The sequence below is a fragment of the Barbus barbus genome (assembly GCF_936440315.1).
Source record: "Barbus barbus genome assembly, chromosome: 42".
Classification (NCBI taxonomy): Eukaryota; Metazoa; Chordata; class Actinopteri; order Cypriniformes; family Cyprinidae; genus Barbus; species Barbus barbus.
This window is the reverse complement of record NC_136720.1, coordinates 4733980-4749795: the sequence shown is the minus strand read 5'-3', so window position 1 is coordinate 4749795 and position 15816 is coordinate 4733980. Positions and strand designations below refer to the sequence as shown.

The following is a 15816-nucleotide window of genomic DNA, read 5'->3' as shown; positions in this document are numbered from 1 at the left end:
GTTTCATATATAAAATATTCATAAAATATAAAATATTGTTCATGAATCATTTTCATTCACTTAAACCTGTATAACTTTTTTGGTTTCACTTTTTAAACTTTTTTTTTTACTTCAACAATAATCTGCCATGGGTCTTCTTTAAAATGAAACCACACTTATGTCTCTGCTCCCAAGCTTCCAATTTTTATGACCGTTTATTTTGACATGGACATTTTTGTCCACTATGGACCTAAGTGCAACTTTTTTATTATTGATGCACAAGTGTTAAAAATGCTCCCTTTCAGCCAAGTCCTCCTGATTCTGAAGTTGAGAGTGAAAGTTAAGTGACATACTGCCAAGTATGGTGACCCATACTCAGAATTCGTGCTCTGCATTTAACCCATCCAAAGTGCACACACACAGCAGTGAACACACACCCGGAGCAGTGGGCAGCCAATGCTGCGGCACCCGGGGAGCAGTTGGGGGTTCGGTGCCTTGCTCAAATTTGAGGTTGATATCTCAAAAAATTAGCTTTCAGTAAAATTTTGTTTGGGCGCAGAACCAAATTTTCCCTATTAGATGCCAGCCACCTACAATCCCTGCCGGCCCAAGACTCAAACCCGCAACCTTTGGATTACGAGTCCGACTCTCTAACCATTAGGCCATGACTTCCCCAGGTGTGGTTGCAGAATTCAAGAGACAGAGCTGGTGAAGGAAAGGAGCACTAGGTCTGCTGACTAGTCGAGAGAACTCGGGGGAAGATTGAGCTTCACCAATGAATACTTTAGCACATCAAAACATTTTCAGCAGAGGTCAAAGTAATAATTTGGTATTTTTTAGTTTTATGTTGATTTGTATATATATGTAGTCCCTTTCAGAGTGTTAAATTAGCTGTATTAACCTGTTCTATTTTGTATTTAATAAATCCATTGATTTGAAATCCCTTTGTCTTCTGTACATTTTTGACAATACAGACATTAGTTATGTGGTAACTGCATCTATTTCAGATGTATAATAACTGTTTTTCCCAAAGACTTAAGTTATAGTCGCTAAAAAGTATTTATAGTGAAACAAATTTATTGTTGTAGATTAATAGTGCGGGCCCTGTGTTGGCCATAGTTAGGGCTTCCTGGGGGCTAAGTGAGGGCTGCTGTGCAGTAAGGGACCATCGTTTTGCCAGTAAGCAAATTCTCATGGGCCGTGCACTGGCAGACCGCAGGGGGCCCTTAGGCTAGCCCTAAGTGGGCCCATGAAGTTCCAACGCAGGCTTGTTTGCAGGGTAGCTTGCTCTATTCTTTTTCTATCCTAAATGTTTTCTTTTTATTATATACAAAAAAAAAAAAAACTTACTAGGCTAACTGAGACTTTTCATAGGACCTGGGTATCATTGCTCTTTTGATGGTTTTGATTGCTTCCATTGTCCTCATTTGTAAGTCGCTTTAGACAAAAGTGTCTGCTATATGACTAAATGTAAATGTTTTTTTTTAATTCATTACATGTTTTCTTTTAATTAATGTTAATATTAAACACGGACCATTACTTTATTAATTATTTCTGCAATTGCAGGCTCATTTTGTAAATATAAGTATTTTTAGACAAGTGCAAACGTGATTTAATAATAAAAGAAAATTGATTGTTTTGGCTTAATAGGTAACTTGTGTATAATCACATTTTAATAACACTTTAATTAATTTTAATTACAATTAACTTACATTTACAATAAATAATTTTAACCATTTCAATCAAAGACAGTCAAAATCAACTGTTTTAAACTCAAGTCATGGACCTTTAATGAAATCCATTTTAAAGCTGAAATTTGATTTATTGTGTTTATGTTCTGGGGAGAAACTGAGATGGAATAAGATAAATACATTGACATAAAATAAACGAAATATTTAAATCTCCCTACAAACACAAATTAAATTTTGATCTACAAATATTTATGAACTTGTGAAGTTCTTCCCTATCCTGTAATTTTAAGACCAAGAGACTGTAGTTTATCCTTGATTGAGAATATCAAAAATGCTCTGTAATTTATCATTAACTTAGGTATGAGTATTATAATATTTAAATATAAGACTAACTGTATTGATATCTTTGGGGTTTTGATAGCTCTGCAATTCCTAAAATACGTTATTATTTATATTTGTTTTCTGATGTAAAATTCTAGCGAACAAGACTTTTATTTTGCTTTAGCGAACTTTTATTTTGGTCTGGAGATATGACGTAATAAAGCTGCGCCGCGCCGCGCTCCCGCGTCTGTGATTCGTCTGAAGAAAGGTGTGTGTTTATCCATTTAAAGCGTTTAAACCAACAAAATTATATGAAATTGTGAAATGAATCATTACCGAATGAAACGCTAAAATGTTCCAGTGACATTAATGACGGTTATTTTGAGTTGAGCGCATCTGCTCATGAGTAAGAGAGACTAATTTTAGTGAATTATAAAAGTTTAGGAACAGATAAGGGTCTTAGCCTCAGTAAAATAATAATAATACAGCTCTGCCATAATTTATTTAAAATACATTTATTTCATACTAAGTAAAATTCAAATCATTAATATATTTATTGACGTATCACTTACAGATAAAATGATAGTTTATCTCCATTTGGAGTATTTTGTTATTACACAATGCACATTTCTTAATATAATATAACTATGAATAAGAATTGCATGATCTTAAATTCAGTATATTTAAAGCGTACCTGAAGTATATCTTTAATTGGACTTAAGCGCTACTTCCACACAATTATTTAAATTTAATTTAAGTGCATTAAGCACAAAACGAGTTGTTCTGATGTAGCAGACTTTGGTGTACAATTGTAGGATATTTTTATTAAGCACTTAAATATATAAATGCATATGTTCTGGATGCTGAACCTCACTGACCACATCTTTGATGATTTATCTGAAATTAAACTCATTGCATGCTGATTAAAACAGTGTACAGGCAACGAGAACAACAAACATGTGTAATGACAACTGCAGATAGTTTCATGAAAGTGGAATCTATTAAATATATAACCTATAAATCTGTAATTACCAAATATAAACGTATACAAATATGAAGCGTCTATATATTTGGTGTCCAGTTTTTATCTTTGTATTTTGATGAAATCTGAGAGCTTTAAATTATGGTTGAACCACTGATGTCACATGGTCTATTTTAACGGGATAGACCATGGGAACATTTCAGTTGTGTTGCTGTCTATGGAGGGCCAGACAGCTGTCGGATTTCATCAAAAATATCTTAATTTGTGTTCCGAAGATGAACGAAGATCTTAAGGGTTTGGAACGACATGAGAGTAATTAATGACAGATTTTTCATTTTTGGGTGAACTAACCCTTTAAAGCCATTATCTATTACTCTGACTCCCTTAGCAGTGCACTGACTACTAAAAATTGTAATTCATTTTTGAGAATAACTTACTTTCTCTTAATTATTTTCATCTTAAACAGGACAAAGTGTCCAAACACATAGCAACTGAGATCCACGTGACATACTGTTATAAAGATGGCGTTTATTAAAGAGGAGAGTGAAGACATGAGGATTGAAGAAGTCAAACATGAAGATATTGAGGAACAAACAGGTTGGTTTTCATTCTCAAAGCTGAACTCACTCATGTGATCATTATTAAACTGTCCAGCAGATGGTCTACAAAATTGAATGATATTCTTGAAGAATTTTATGAGTGTCCAAAGTACTTTATGACATGGAGCGGGTCGCCTCGTGTGGACAGCAGGCTTTTTAGTATGCCAAATATCGTCCCACAAATAAGGGTGCACATGAGATTTTCAGGCTGGTTCTCATTAAAGCACCTGAACATTTGGTTTGGTCCTCACGCTACACATAGTGTGTGACCCATGAAATATGACTATAAAAAACAAGTTAATAACAGTGATGACAATATTAGTACACTTTATTTAGTAAAAATAAATAAATAAATAAGTGTGATAATACTATTATATTTTCAAATAAGATGGGAGTACTTAATAAAAATACAATTATTACAATTAAAAATACAGTGAGTGAAATGTTTTGTATTGTGCTTGGAAAATGGCAGCGGATAGCCTAGATTTATGCTTTCAGTTCGAATAGAAATCTTATAGAGTATTACAGTGTTTGTTGATCTAAAATGGTAATTGTGCATTAAAAGCTGTCAACCATGGTATATTTTAGGTATTTTTAACATACTGGTTTGTTTTGATTATACTTTTATTGCAAAGATATTGAAAAAAACAAACCACCAGCAGGGTCACGTTTGAAGAGGTGGAGACTGAATGACTTTTGCTTTCAATTAACTAGTATTATCAGATTGCCATCAATGACTATGTTTACATGGACATCAGCAATCGAATTATTTACCTTATTCTATACTGCACTTCAACAATGCAACTAAAATAGGAATACTCCACGTGTCTTAATTCAGTTTGTTTACTTCTAGTATGACTTTAGCTGGTAATCAAAAGTCTGTTTACATGGTAGATTCTTAATCAGAGTATTGTCTTAATCATGTTAAAATTGGAATATTGTTGTCCATGTAAACGTAGTCTATGTCACTTAGAGTGATTAACATCCGTTTAACAACCTTGCAATTGACATAAGAGAAAATCTAGGAAGTTGTGGAACAAAATAGCAAATGTTACATTTGTTTTGAGCCGAAAAATGTGTAATTTACCTTTTTTTTTTAACAATAAAGAGTGGCTGTATCATGTCAATGACCTTTCCATTTGATTCCTGGGGTCCGTTCTTAGTACGTCGCTACACTTTATTTGTATCGCGTTTGTATCTGCTGTAAATTATGGCGTTCCAGTTTAAATGGTGATTACAGCGTGAGGCGTTTTTTTTTTGTTGTTGTTTGTTTTGTTTTGCGTGAGGCTGCTGTTGCGATAGCTATGAAGACTGTAAGTTATGTTATCGCTACATTAGTTCGCTACCCTTTGCAAAGATTCTCCTCAGTCTCGACCTTAACATTTGTCTCACATATCATTAAGCTATTACTCTGACATGAACTCGATTTGAGAACTGTTCGATCTACAAGTAAAGCATACCGTTTAATGTACAGTAATATTAGTATCACTCAGCTCAAGTCAGGCAGCGCTAAGCCATAGCTAGGTGTCGGCCTGTAACAGCCTGTTTCAAGACGGAGAAACCTTGGTGTTTCAGAGAGAGAGAAATTGCAAGCTCATAAACTGGAGTGAGACCATAAGTGTGTTTGAACAAAGTCCCTTGCTCAGTTAGACTTGAAGCAGCACCGCGCAGACTGATCGCGAGAGCAACAGAGAGCAGATGGCTCTGCATGTTTTCGAATCGCTCTCGCGGTACTTTGATGTAATACAACGATAGGTCTGCGCTGCTTAAAATCGAATACATATAAATATCTGACTTAAGTAATATTTCTTTGCAAAACTGAGCTTAGTCTACTGACTTTTTTGTGTGTGAATATTTCAGACATGAATGGTATTCTCCTGTATCAAGGAAAAATGGGTTAATTACTGCCAGCTTTCTTGAACTGAAGGGATTTTTTTTGTGTCCTAAAGAAAGTTACTAGTTGTATCCATTATTGAAATTGAGATTTTGAGATAATTGGCTCTGATGCTTTCAGGTTGGTTTTGATGTCTGTTGCTTTGTACCATTAAGCTGGTGTTAATTTGTATTTGTATTTTTCACTTTAGATACGATAGCACTGAAAGAGGAGAGTCAAGAAATGAATGAAGCAGAAGTGACTGCAGAAAAATCCACAAAGACTGAAAAGACATCTTCAGGAAACAGAGCTCAAGAATGTCTTAAGACTTATTTGAGAGTTCACGTTGGAGAGAAGCCGTTCACATGCAGTCAGTGTGGAAAGAATTTCAGAAGTAAAGTAAACCTTTATCAGCGCATGAGAATTCACTCAAGAGAGAACATATGTAATCAGTGCGAAAGAAGTTTCACAGACATGAAACAGCTTAAGAATCATGTAAAAATTCACACCGGAGAGAAGCCTTTCACCGGCCCTCAGTGTGGAAAGAGATTCGCTCAAAAACTAAACATGAGAGTTCACACTGGAAAGAAGCCTCTTACTTGCATTCAGTGTGGAAACAGTTTTACATGTAAACAAAGCCTTAAAGCCCACATGAGAATTCACACCGGAGAGAAGCCTTTCACCTGCCCTCAGTGTGGAAAGAGATTCACTCAAAAACAAAACATGAAAGTCCACATGAGAGTTCACACTGCAGAAAGACCTTTCATTTGCGCTCAGTGTGGAAAGAGTTTTTCTGAAAAACAAAACATGAAAGTCCACATGAGAGTTCACACAGGGGAGAAGCCTTTTACTTGCACTCAGTGTGGACACAGTTTTTCACATAAAGAAAGCCTTGATGCCCACATGACAATTCACACAGGGGAGAAGCCTTTCACCTGCTCTCATTGTGGAAGGAGTTTTGCTAAAAAACATAAAATGAATGTCCACATGAGAGTTCACACAGGGGAGAAGCCTTTTATTTGCAGTCAGTGTGGACACAGTTTTTCATATAAAGAAAACCTTGATGCCCACATGAAAATTCACACCGGAGAGAAGCCTTTCACCTGCCCTCATTGTGGAAGGAGTTTTGCTAGAAAATATACCATGAAAGTCCATATGAGCGTTCACACTGCAGAGAGACCTTTCACCTGCCCTCATTGTGGAAAGAGTTTTGCTAGAGAATGTACCATGAAAGTCCATATGAGAGTTCACACTGCAGAGAGACCTTTCATCTGCCCTCATTGTGGAAAGAGTTTTGCTAGAGAATGTACCATGAAAGTCCATATGAGAGTTCACACTGCAGAGAGACCTTTCATCTGCCCTCATTGTGGAAGGAGTTTTGCTAGAGAATGTACCATGAAAGTCCATATGAGAGTTCACACTGCAGAGAGACCTTTCATCTGCCCTCATTGTGGAAGGAGTTTTGCTAGAGAATGTACCATGAAAGTCCATATGAGAGTTCACACTGCAGAGAGACCTTTCACCTGCCCTCATTGTGGAAAGAGTTTTGCTAGAAAATATACCATGAAAGTCCATATGAGAGTTCACACTGCAGAGAGACCTTTCATCTGCCCTCATTGTGGAAGGAGTTTTGCTAGAAAATATACCATGAAAGTCCACCTGAGAGTTCACACTGGATAAAGACCTTACACATGTCTTTGGTGTGAGGAGAGGTTCACCTATCATACAGGCCTGAAACATCATTTGCAAACACATTCTCGAAAGTAATTGCAGTGTTCCTCAGTGTAGTAAGAGGGTTATAAGATAAAGCGGTTTCAGAAATAACCTGTAATATTCACTGTGGAGGAGGACCTTGAATTTTTTAAAGTGTAATTTAAAGGTGCATTTAAAGTCATGCAGATGTAAGCCCCTTTAATTTGCTGTAGTTTTGATCCCGTTTGGATACCATAAGTATAACTTTATAGACTTTTTTTGTTAAAATAAGGAGATGGCGAGTCAGGATCATCATCTTCAACTTTGCGACACGGACTCAGAAAACAGTAGTATATTAGAAAATAATTCAAATATCTCCTTACTATTTTCCCCTAAAACATTCATGGTAATTACTTTCGCTGGGGCTTTGCGGCAAGCTTTAGCCTAAGCGTTTGAATGCAGAACTCTTCAGTAGCGCTGAAGGCACTCGCGCTCTCTACTGCTGCACTAAACACCGTCGAGCTATATATGGTCCAAGCCGCTCTAGACAGTCGTACCAGCACAGTTTCGTGTTGTTTCCACCAGCACGGCAATTTTTTTTCATCACCAATTGATGGATGTCTAAAATATAAAAATAAGGAGAAGCCTAAAACCGGCCTGAGGCCCGTCCCGAGTCTGAACTATGACGTACAAATTGGCCCGAAGCCTGGCCCTAGGGGCGTAAAAAAGTCAGGGCCCGTTGGTCCCGGGCTGAAATGCAAGGCTGTAACATCTAGCAACTAATTAAGTTAATTGACATAAGGTCTGTAACATAAAAGGGATGTCTTAGAGAGGCAGAGTCTCTCAGAAGTGAAGATGGGCAGAGACTCTCCAATCTGTGAAAGAATGTGTAAAAAGATTGTGGAATACTTCAAAGGCTTTGCAAATCTCATCATCTACAGTGCATAACATCATCAAAAGTGTCAAAGAAACTGGAGAAATCTCTGTGCGTAAGGGACAAGGCCGAAGACCTTTGTTGGATGCCCGTGGTCTTGGGGCCCTCAGACAACACTCATCGGCATGATTCTGTCACTGACATTACTACATGTGCCCAGGAATACTTCCAGAAACCACTGTCGGTAACAGCGTTCAGTTCCAAAACCAGGATCTCTGATGGTATGGAAGTGCATAAGTGCTTACAGTATGGGCAGCTTGCATGTTTTGGAAGGCACTATGAATGCTGAAAGGTATATAAAGGTTTTAGAGCAACATATGCTCCCCTCCAGATGACGTGTATTTCAGCAGGACAATGCAAAACCACATACTGCAGCTATTACAACAGCATGGCTTCGTAGTAGAAGAGTCCGGGTGCTGAATTGGCCTGCCTGCAGTCCAGATCTTTCACCTATAGAGAACATTTGGCCCATCATTAAATGAAAAATACATCAACGACGATCAGAAACTCTTCAGCAGCTGGAAACCTATATCAGGCAAGAATGGGACCAAATTCCAACACCAAGACTCCAGAAATTCATAACCTCGATGCCCAGATGTCTTCAAACTGTTTTGAAAAGAAGGGGAGATGCTACACCATGGTAAACTTGATCCTGGCCCAACTAGTTTGAGACCCGTAGCAGGCATCAAATTTGAAATGAGCTAATTTTGTGCATAAAATTTTACAATTTCTCAGTTTAAACATTTGTTATGTTATCTATGTTCTATTGTGAATAAAATAGTGTCTCATGTGATTTGAAAGTCTTTTAGTTTTCATTTTATTCAAATTTAAAAAATGTAAGCAAACCATCGCGCTAATGTGAAGGTAAAGACAATTAGACTAATAATCTTGCGACTCTGAGTGTCATACATTAGGCACGCATTATTGATTCACAAACTATGCGCACTCTCTCTGGGCTCTGATCCCTATTGTATTTTTGCATGAAACTTCAATATATTTGCATAGTTGTCCAAGTTAATGTCCTGTTAGTGTTTTATAATGGATGCTTACCCATAGAGGAGGATCTTGTGAGGCTCAGTGGTGTTTATGCACAGATGAGCATCAGACGCGCTCTGATGGAGGAACTGTTCACGGATCCCGTCTTCGTATAAAGATTCAAGAGTTTTATTTGTCACATACACAATTATACAGAGTATAACCAGCAGTGAAATGTAGGTCAGGTCCGCTCCAAGGACAGTGCAATTATAAAGTATACAAATATTAAGAGAAGAAAAGTAGAAAAAATTAAATAAAAGATAAGATAAGATAAAAAATATAAATATGAATGTGCAGGTCAGTATGTTGTTGACTTAAATAGTAATAAGAGGAATGTGCAAAAATAATGTGCAAAAAAGTTGTACAGGGTATTTAAATAGCAGCAATATGAGGTAGAGAAAAATTATGAATAGCTTATTGATATGGTGATATTTACATGGAGTCAAGTGATGTTATGACACAGAGTTAGAGTTTAGGAGCCTGATGGCCTGGGGGAAGAAGCTCCTCCTAAGTCTCTCAGTTTTTGCCACCAGGCTACGGAAGCGCTTACCAGATGGAAGCAAAGTGAATAGACGGTTACCAGGGTGATTTGAGTCCTTGAAGATTTTAACAGCTCTATTTTTGCAGCGTTTGAGGTAGATGTCCTGCAGAGAGGGAAGAGCAGACCCTGAGATGCGCTCAGCTAAGCGCACAACTCTCTGTAGTGCTTTGCAGTCCTGATTGGAGCTGTTTCCATACCACACTAAGATGCACTGAGTCAATACACTTTCTATGGTCCCTGAATAGAAAGTTTTCAGGATTGCTGGTGAGACCCTGAATTTCCTCAGCTGTCGCAGATGGTACAGTCTTTGCCTGGCTTTCTTAACCTGTGTTTGGATGTGTGTAGTCCAAGTCAGGTTCTCGGAGATGTTTACACCGATGTACTTGAAGCTGCTCACCCTCTCCACAGGGGTCCCACTGATCATAAGAGGAGTGTAGGGCTGCTGCTGTCTCTTCCTAAAGTCCATGATCAGCTCTTTAGTTTTGCTCACATTCAGAGAGAGACAGTTGTCCTGGCACCATGATGTGAGACTCTACCTCATCCAAGTATGCGGTCTCATCGTTGTTGGAGATGAGGCCCAGAACCACAGTATCATCAGCGAATTTGACAATAGATGTGGAGCTGTGAGAGGACACGCAGTCATGCGTGTAGAGAGAGTAGAGCAGGGGACTCAGGACACAGCCCTGTGGGGCTCCTATGTTCAGAGTGATGGAGTTTGAGGTGAACTGGCCAACTTTCACCACTTGAGGTCTGCCGGTGAGGAAGTCTTGAATCCAGTCACAGAGTGAGGAGTTTAGGCCGAGGTCTGTGAGTTTAGATGCCAGCTTGATGGGGACTATAGTGTTGAAAGCTGAGCTATAGTCAACATATCGATGTGTTTCAACAGATTAAGAATGTATTTGCTGTATTTTTTTATGGATACAGTAGATATTCAGTCACTGCAGTTCAAAGGGACCGGTTTAGTGAGTGGTCTTTTGGCATCTCCCTGTTCTCCTGTTTGGTATGGTAGGTTCACTTATTTAAGAAAAAGTTCTCTGAAGTCGTAAAGAATTCAGGAGCTTTAAATTTGTACATGTGTATATATATTATTTTAAAAAGTTTGAGCAAACAGTCTTCTTTTAAGTTATAAAATATAGCTTTAATTAAAGTATTTGAATTTTGAGTTTGTTGTTGATGTTTTTTAATAAGATGCAGTAGAAGAATAACAAGGCAAAACAAATGTTTTGGTTAATAAAAAAGGTTTAAAAATAAATGCTTTTTTCTTTGCTGCAGAAGTACAGTATTAGAGGAAAGAATAATTACAAGAATAAGCACTTTATCTAATACTCAGTGTCTTTCATTCCAACATAAGAACACATTTCTGGAATCTGCATCTGAAATGGCATTTACAGTTTAATGTATCTCAGAGGGGACATGGATGCATTTAATCTGCAGTTACAGATGCATAAATAATCCTTTAATTTAAACATAAAACATTGAATACTGACATTTTAAATGATTTAAAACATTTAAAAAAAAAAGTTGTAATGTGAAAGTAAAACCGCCAGTAGGTGACAGCTAGTGACTGTTAATAAGTGAGTCATTGAGATACAACAGATTCATTCAAATGCATGATTCATTCAGGAACGAAGCATTTGACTGTGTTAATTAGTCATTTATTCAACCAGTTCGTTCAAAAAGCTGATTTATTCAATGAATAAACACCGTCCATCGCTCAGAGACGCAAAACAGTGCAGTGTGATCTTTGTTTGGAACTATTTTCATTGGCAAAATTGAGCAAAAACGCAATATTGTGTCTAAAATGTAAGTCACTTAATGCTAACTTTATTAAACTTGTATAAAATGATTATTACATTTGTTATCATGCTGATATCTGAAGAAAAAACAGCACTATTTGCGTGATATAGAGGAAGTTAAATAAATTCAGTTATATAAATATAAAAAGCATACAGAAGCATTTTTGCCGTCTACAATTTAGAATGTCTTGAATTTAGAATTTTAATAGATTAATAAATCATGTGCCTGCCCTCTCTGTTTGGTGGTCAGTTTGTGTGTACAGGTTTAACTAACTTTGAACTTTTGATGTTATGTCTAGCAAGAAATCAGTATTATAGTAATTAAATATTAATTTAGTTATCACCAAAACTTGTTCTATTTTGATGTAGATCATTAAACTAGGGAACGGTTCAACTTTTTCACCGTTTCGGTACGGTAGACATCTATGACAAATTTGATTCTGGCGAATAAAGTGGTATACTGCTGGGTGATTTTTATTTGTTTGATTGTTTATCTGTTTAGACCAGTGGTTCTCAAACTGGGGGCCACCAGATGGCACTGGGGGGGGGCATGGAAATTCTAGAATTTAGATTAGGAAATTATTTTAAAAAAATATTTTACCTGTATGTACTTCAGGATTGTCAACCCATGTAAATTATGATGTACAGTATTTAAAAATAATATCAATATTATGCTATAAAATGAATATAAAATGATGTCATGTTATGCTAAAGTAATATTATGTGCAGCACACTACACTGAAACCAATACCCCCATTGATGTACTAGTGCACAGAACAGTTAGCCATGAACGCGCTAATAAAGGCTAAGGCATTTTTTAGATAGAGGATGCAGTGTCTCAGCTGAGAAGGTTAATACAGAAGAGCCTAGCGTGAAAAAGTAAAAAACTGAATAATTTTGACAAATACGGCTTTATGGAATACACTGTAAGCCCGTACAGGTTGATTGAACTTAAAAAATTTATGGAAACTCGTTGCCCTAAAAAAGTTGATTTTGTCTTGTTGAACAAACAAGACATTTCAAGTTCATTACATTGGAAAGTGTTAGTTAATTGAACTAACTATCTGTTACAATAACAAAAATTTACCAGTTAAGGTAACTCAAAACATTAAATTGCACTAAAGTTAACTTTTAGACCAAATTGCATTTTTAATATAACTATTTAACTGGTTTAATATGACTGATTTCTCTGCCGATGTATTGTTCTTTAAGTTACAGCTGCACAATAAACAAGGACAAAAATACAAACAACAAGGATTTTGTTTTAGAATTCAGTTTATTTTAATTCATTTTACAAAATCCATTTAACAAATTTCAGGTAACTTAAGGTATGTTGAGATTTTGTCTAATTAAACAAAGAGAAAATGTATGTGTTTAATGTATCGTTCATTAATCAATGAGCTCATTGCTCATTAATCAAGATGCAAGGCATAAGTCAATCCTAAAACTAGAATGGCCTGAGGAAGGTTCTCTAAACAGTCCTTCCCAAGATTACCCTCTGAGACGATTCCTTACAGGGGCTAGATGGAGGAGAAAGACAGGGGATGTTGTGCAACATCTTCGCTTTCACGGATTCCAACTGGAACGTTTTGGTGTGAGACTCCTCATCATCAGAAGCCTGGACATGAAGGAAATTAATAAAACAATTTTTTAGCTAAAAACTATGTTATGACCCTTTAGTTTACATCATTTATAACAGAAAGAGAAATCAATAATACTTACAAAGCATGCTGTGAAGAACTTCATGAAGTTCTCCAAAGAAGGGTGATCAGGTATTACAGGAATCCCTCTTATTGCCACACTTCATGTCAGTGAGGTCAGAGGTCAGAGGTGGAAGAGACAACATTATATCAATGAAAAATGAAAATCACATTTTCATCAATTAATGTTTTTTTTCTGTATTACAGGAAAAGTTCACCCAAAATGAAAATTAGCTGTTAATTTACTCACCCTCGAGCCATTTAAAATATAGGTGACTGAATCCATGGTCCTTGGTGATTCATAAAATGGAAGTGAAGGGGTTCCATCACTTTGAGAGTAAAATAAAGCAGATACAGAAAACACAGAATTAATACCCCTGGCTCTTGACGATATTCTCATATCTTATGAAGCAAAACAATGAGCACATTGACTGTACATTGACATCATTACCTGTAATCCATAGCCTTAACATAAATAAAATGTTTAGTCTAGTATGTTTTAACAAGCATCCCCTTTTGCCAAAAGCACTTACATTTCCAGATCATCTTTTTTTATAGCTCAGCACTGCACTTCTTGGAATCTGTGGAGTGACAACAATGCACATTAGATTTTTTTAACAAGCTGATTAAGATGTGAGCTGTTGAGTTATCCATAAACTGCTTCTAAACATTGCAGTAAAGTTATCCGGCATTACATGATAGAAAGGACTTGGTATTCAATGAAATGTAGCTAACTAACTAACACTATGTGGACGAGAGATAGCATTTCTTGGGCTAATTTCCGGCACATGCACAAAGTTGTTTAATATAAGCTTGTTTGTGTAAAACATTAACGTTACTTACAAAAGTAAAGTAAAAAAAAAAAAGCCGATCCGTAAAAGACCGAGGCGAAAGGTTTACAATCGACATTCATGCAGTCTTAAATTATATATTTTTTTTAATTAGCTAACTGTTATACCTTTCATTTATTAATAATGGTTTCAGAGCAAAAGGTAAATGAAGAAAGAGTTTCAACTCACCAGCAAACACTGACAGAAATGCGCGCCCCCGAGGAGTCAGTTCAAACAGCAGCTCTGACCAATCAGCTTCTTCCTGTCGCGTTCCTCGTTTCGTTGCCATTGGCAACAGACTCAAATAAGCTTAGTTGAGTTGATTCGACGTAAAACATTCAATACAGTGAGGAAACTCATGTAAATCGTACACCTAACTCAAAAAATTCAGTACTACATAAAAAATTGTACTTTTTATGTTCAGTGTACGTAATTAATTTGGGTTAAAACAATTTCAGGGATAACAGTGTATAGTGATGGCAGACCACAGTGCACACTGTGCTTGAAGATTTTATCCACTGAAGCACTGAAACCATATAAACTCAACAGACATCTCACAACACTTCATCTGGAGCATGCAAATAAAAGTAAGGATTTTTTTTTCCAGAGAAAGAAAGAAGAATACATCAAGCAAAAGGTACAACTAACATCTCAAGTCAAGTCACCTTTATTTATGTAGGACTTTTAACAATATAGATTGTGTCAAAGCAGCATTACACTATTAAATAGAATAGTGTGTCAATGATGCAAAAGGAATTTGATGTCATCATCCAGCTCAGTTCAGTATGTGCAATCAGGTCGACGATATCGCTGGAAATTAAGTTTCCCCAACTAAGCAAGCCAGAGGCGACAGCGGCAAGGAACCAAAACTCCATCGGTGACAGAATGGAGAAAAAAACCTTGGGAGAAACCATGTTCAATCGGGGGGCCAGTTCTCCTCTGGCCAAACGAACCAGCCGTTTGTTCCATGCTGCAGCAAAGTCAGATTGTGCAGAGGTTCTTGTGGTCTTGTGCTAATGGCTATCTAGGTGACGGGGTCTTCTCTGGGGCTCATCTAGTTGTCCTGATCTCCGCTGACATTCAGGGCTGAAGAGGTCACAAACATCACATGTCCTTTTATACAGAATCATATAGATAAGGAGGCTCCATTAATTCGTAGGGAGTTACATATACATCGGAAGAGGATTCTTTTGTTTTGTGTGTTTTTGCCATATCCACATGCATATTTATTTGAGTGGTACCATCCTCGCTTTTTTGCACCGTGAATGATCAGGCCTGGTGTGAATAGCCCAATAAGGAACTCTTGTTTCGATTCAAAAGTGTCATGGTGCCGAATTTTCGTGTGCACTGTGAAAAGGTGTTTAGGCTGTCCAGCAGTGTGATTGAATTCAGTCCAGTCAGAGGGGGTTGGGGATTCAGTGTAGCTTCATCGTGGGGTGGAAGGTGTAAATTGCTGCACTTTCATACGGAGAGTATCTGATGGCTGATGAGTGTTTCAAACTTGCAGAGCAGGTTTAGGCAAAGTGTCTGTTTCAGGATAAATGCCTTGTTTGGTCTGTTTTTTGCAACTGCTGTGCAACTGCATGTATACTATGTGTACTATAAATAATATGCAGTGTTTTGAGAGACGCGGCTCATCCGTGAGAGGGACAAAGAAACTGGCCTAAACAATCTTCGAGGCTGTGGCCAGCCTTAAAGTCAGCAAAAAGATGACTGTAATTAAAATTTTACTTTAGATGATTGGGAATACAAATGTAAAATCATGATAAGTGTCACCCTTTTGTCTTTATTGCCTCTTGATGCTTCTTCATCATTTCTTTAATTGGTGTCATTAATGCTAATC

The 15816-nt window shown here is 37.0% G+C and overlaps 1 protein-coding gene across 1 annotated transcript; it reads left to right on the top strand.

The window, feature by feature from the left end:
• The first annotated feature begins 2184 nt into the window (after positions 1-2184).
• Positions 2185-8863, top strand: LOC306861358 (uncharacterized protein). Its single transcript, XM_079403578.1, has 3 exons — positions 2185-2259; positions 3440-3570; positions 5657-8863. Exons 2-3 carry the CDS (start codon positions 3495-3497, stop codon positions 7123-7125), a joined length of 1545 nt encoding a protein of 514 aa, XP_079259704.1. The 5' UTR covers positions 2185-2259; positions 3440-3494; the 3' UTR covers positions 7126-8863.
• Positions 8864-15816: the final 6953 nt, after the last annotated feature.